Source organism: Loa loa, assembly GCF_000183805.2.
Source record: "Loa loa unplaced genomic scaffold supercont3.127, whole genome shotgun sequence".
Taxonomy (NCBI): Eukaryota; Metazoa; Nematoda; class Chromadorea; order Rhabditida; family Onchocercidae; genus Loa; species Loa loa.
In genome coordinates, this window is record NW_018108307.1 from 65,392 (window position 1) to 69,389 (window position 3,998).

At 26.2% G+C, this 3,998-nt stretch overlaps 1 protein-coding gene across 1 annotated transcript; it reads right to left on the bottom strand.

Moving 5' to 3' along the window:
- Positions 1–301: 301 nt before the first annotated feature.
- On the bottom strand, positions 302–1,227 carry LOAG_10122 (hypothetical protein; the record flags this gene model as incomplete). Its single annotated transcript, XM_003145649.2, has 2 exons — positions 1,126–1,227; positions 302–595 (listed from the first exon to the last, which is right to left on the bottom strand). The coding sequence occupies exons 1-2, from the start codon at positions 1,219–1,221 to the stop codon at positions 302–304; spliced, it is 390 nt and encodes a 129-aa protein (XP_003145697.1). The 5' UTR covers positions 1,222–1,227.
- Positions 1,228–3,998: the final 2,771 nt, after the last annotated feature.

Consider the following 3,998-nt stretch of genomic DNA (forward strand, 5'->3'; position numbering starts at 1 on the left):
ATAAATTTACAAAGAAAAAAAATACGAAAAATGGCAATTTCGAAGTAAAAAACAAAAAAAGGAAAAATCCCTAATTAAGGATAGAAATAAATTATTACAAAGTTTTTTTTTTCGAGTGACAACTAAAGATTATTTCGTGTTAAAATCTAATTCAATATCGTTGATAATTTCATAGTTTGATCTTTTTCATTAATCTCAATTATTCATAAAATTTATCTATCTTTTACCATAATTTTAATTCACTAGAAAGAGTCAAATAATCAATTTCATCTATTATTCGATTTATGATGAAAGAATTAGATTAGAATTGTCGTCTTTCATCATAATATAATTGCATGTATTTTAACAACGAATGAATTTTTACCTCAAATCGACTCATCGCACTGCTCTTCCGTTTCGGATCGATCATTGCGAAATGTGAAAATGGTGGTTCACTACCTGATTTCTTCAATGTCCCCTTATCAGGTTGTCCGCTTAATGTTTCTGCTGCTCCTGGTACTGCTACTGCTGAGGATAATGATGCTGATGATGATGATGACGATGATGATGATGATGATGCCGGCAGTTCACTTGAATCTAATTTAAGCTTTGATACCTGAAAGAAATATTATGATCAACTTTAGAAGTATTCTTTTAATGAAAATTAAAATGATTTCTGAATGGTAATAAATGATGAAAAATCATTGAATGAGGTGTGAAATTTTTTTGAAATGATTTTGCTTTTTTTTTTCGTGAAAAAAGAGATTTAAAATGAAATTTAAATTTATAGCGGTTCACTGATTGATCAAAATATCACAAACGACCATAACAAATGGATATGTAAACGAGCAAAAATAGAGAATTAAAATAAAAACAAAATAAAAAGACTTAAACAATTTGTAACATCAACCAATTTTATTTAAATCTGATTTTTTCAAACTTTTACTTTCCTAAAATTAAACTTAAATCTAATTCTTTGTCCCTATCACTCTCTCTCTTTCTCTCTTCCTCTCTCGCCAATATAAAGTCATTAAAATGCCTAAATTCATACCCTAAAGATTATTAGAAATTTGGTGAAATATAAGCAAGTTTACAGATATGTGGAAAAAACTTGATAGAAAGAAGAATTTTAGTTTCCACAGTTACCTGAAATCGATTCACTGATACATTCCGATGTACACCGGATTCTTGTTCACCACTTGAATTTGCTACGGCTAAACTGTCAGCGTCACTTATTGACATCTGTAAGAAAAAAAAGAATTTTAAAATACAATCTTTTGTTAAGAATTGATGCATTTTAACAGAGAGAGCAGTTGGCGAATTAAAATGAATGTAATGCGTATTAGACTGCAATAGTATTAATAAAAAAACAGCACATGAAGAAAAACATACCACAAATAAATAAATAAATATTGAATAATAAATGTGGATGCAATCCGTTGATCCTCATATGGATCAACTGGATTCTATGCCACCAATAAATCGAACATAACAAAGCAGAACAGGATATATGCTACAAGAGTTCCGGATAGATCAGGAATAAACCACATAATGCACTATTAACAGATAATACAACTCACCAAGAAGATAGGATTTGAGAGTTAGGCAAGATTATTTGACTTATACATCATTTGGTAAATTTAAGATAAGACTTAGGGTGTCATGATCAACAGTTGAACGTTGAACGACTTGCCGATTTCTCACATCGTATTTCACGATCGTATCGTTAACGACAGATTTTGAAATGATAAAAAAAAAATTTCGGCTATGATCTGAGCAATATTCCCGCCATAATCAATAAAGAAAGGATGGGAAGCTATAATTTCGTCATAGTCCTTTCAAGGTCAATTAATAGGTGTCCAGAATATTCCAATATTCTTTCATGTGTTAAATTTAAAATTAAATACATTGAAAAGCTTAAGGATCATATAATTCTATCCTAAAATTATCCGATGATCGTAGCATAAAATGATTGAAGGAAAAAAAAAAACCTAAATGTTAAATGCGATTTTATTCCCTTTTTAGGAAAAATTTCAATATGTTCGAACTTAGAAGATTTAATCCAAAATTCAATGGAAACATTTGAAAAGGAATAGATGAAATTTTATTGTCAACAACAATTTAAAGAATAAAAAAAAAGGCTAATAGAGGAAAATTTAGTTGAATGACACTCATTTTCTTTCTTTTTTTTTTTTTTTTTTTTAAATATGTCGCTTAAAACTTTTGATAGCATAAATTTTAGTAATAAAGATAAATCGGGGAAAAAAAAAAGGATAAGGTGAGAATTGGAAAAGATAAACGTGATAGCAAGAAAAAAAAAAGAGAAAAAATCATTCAAAAGAAATTTGTCGTGTATTTGAATATTAGACTAAATTGATTAACAATAATTCTTGCAAATACTTTTCCCAATATACATTTATATGAAAGCAATGATTTATTTGATTTATTTAAATTTCAAAATGACAATTTCAACTTCTAACAAATATTTACCTTCTTCATTCTACAAAAAAAAGAAAGAACTTAGTATATATGTTTTTTTTTTTTCTAGCAAATTACAAAATTCTATTCAGAAAATTGCAAAAATTCGAAAAATTTTTTTTATTTCGACTAAAAAAGAAACAAAAAAAAAACTTATCCATTTAGAAAGAAATAAGGAAAAAAATTATTATTGACAAATGACAAAACAAAAATATTTCTAATTAATCATTTTTCATATTTCTTATTTCAAATATTCGAAAAATCTATATTCCACAAAAAAAAAAAATAATTACTTCAATTATTTTTTAGTCATTATAAGATAATTTGAAAAATTAAAAGTGATAATTATAAAAGAATGAAAATGCATGAATTACTATGTTGCTATAGTAACATTTCGATGCAAATATTAATTCTGATTTGAAGGTAAAATGAATTTTTTTTTTTAATTTAATAGGTAAAATTTTTTTTTTCCGCAATAGCCATTAATTATGCCTTATTCTGATAAATGTGATGATGATGGCTGAGAGGATAACTTATTCAATAATGATAATGAAATGCATGGGATGACTATCTGACTGATTAATTGATTAATTGATTAATCGATTAATTGACTGGTTGATTGACGTGTCTAATTAATTCTGATTAACTGATCAAATAATTATACTTTCAAATTCATCCAACAGCAGAAATAAATAGAGGATATGAATAAACTCACTTTTTTCATACATTCATTAACATATAGTAAATTCTGTAACAAATTTAATATGCAACGGATACTTTTTCGAGATAAAAAGGTTAAACATTAAATTATATAACATCAATTGATAAAACATATAAATATTAATTTATTTGAATTGAAACTACTAAAAGTATAGCTTTTGCAAAACTTTGAAATTTCCATTTCATAATATATTTTAAAGTTTGGTTTTAATTTACATTTGAAATTTCAGTTTCGTATGTTTTTTTTTTTTGGATTTGATAATTGTTGAAAAATGATAAATTTTGAGGAATTCAGATAAATTAAAATATTAACTTGAAGAAATATGACTAGCAGATTATTTAATGGAACTAATTGAAAGAATGCTTCAAAGGATGTGTCTTCATCAATGTGTAAATTTTGAAGAGAACTGTCAAGAAAAGGTGACAGATGTTGTTTAGTATTTGATATGTCCCATTTCTCGTTAAGAATGAAAGAATGGAAAATAATTTTAAATTGATGAAAGTTGATAAATTTATCGTTTTTGCTTCCGAAATGCTTTTCGTTAAGATATCACGGGAAGAAAAGGAATTATACAATTTGTTTGCTTGACCTGATATTACAAAATTTCTTTAAAGAAGCCAACCTAGAAGAAAGTGAAAGAGTTTAATATAAGGCTGAAGAAAATTTAATTTCTGAGGCTATTTTTAAAAGAATAAATTAAAATGAGATAAAAATAATAATGGCTTCTATTATAGTAGTTCCCAAAAAATAACTTCATGTCTTGAATACCTTTGTTAGTCATCAATAGGTAATTGATGAATGAATCATCATTCATCATACG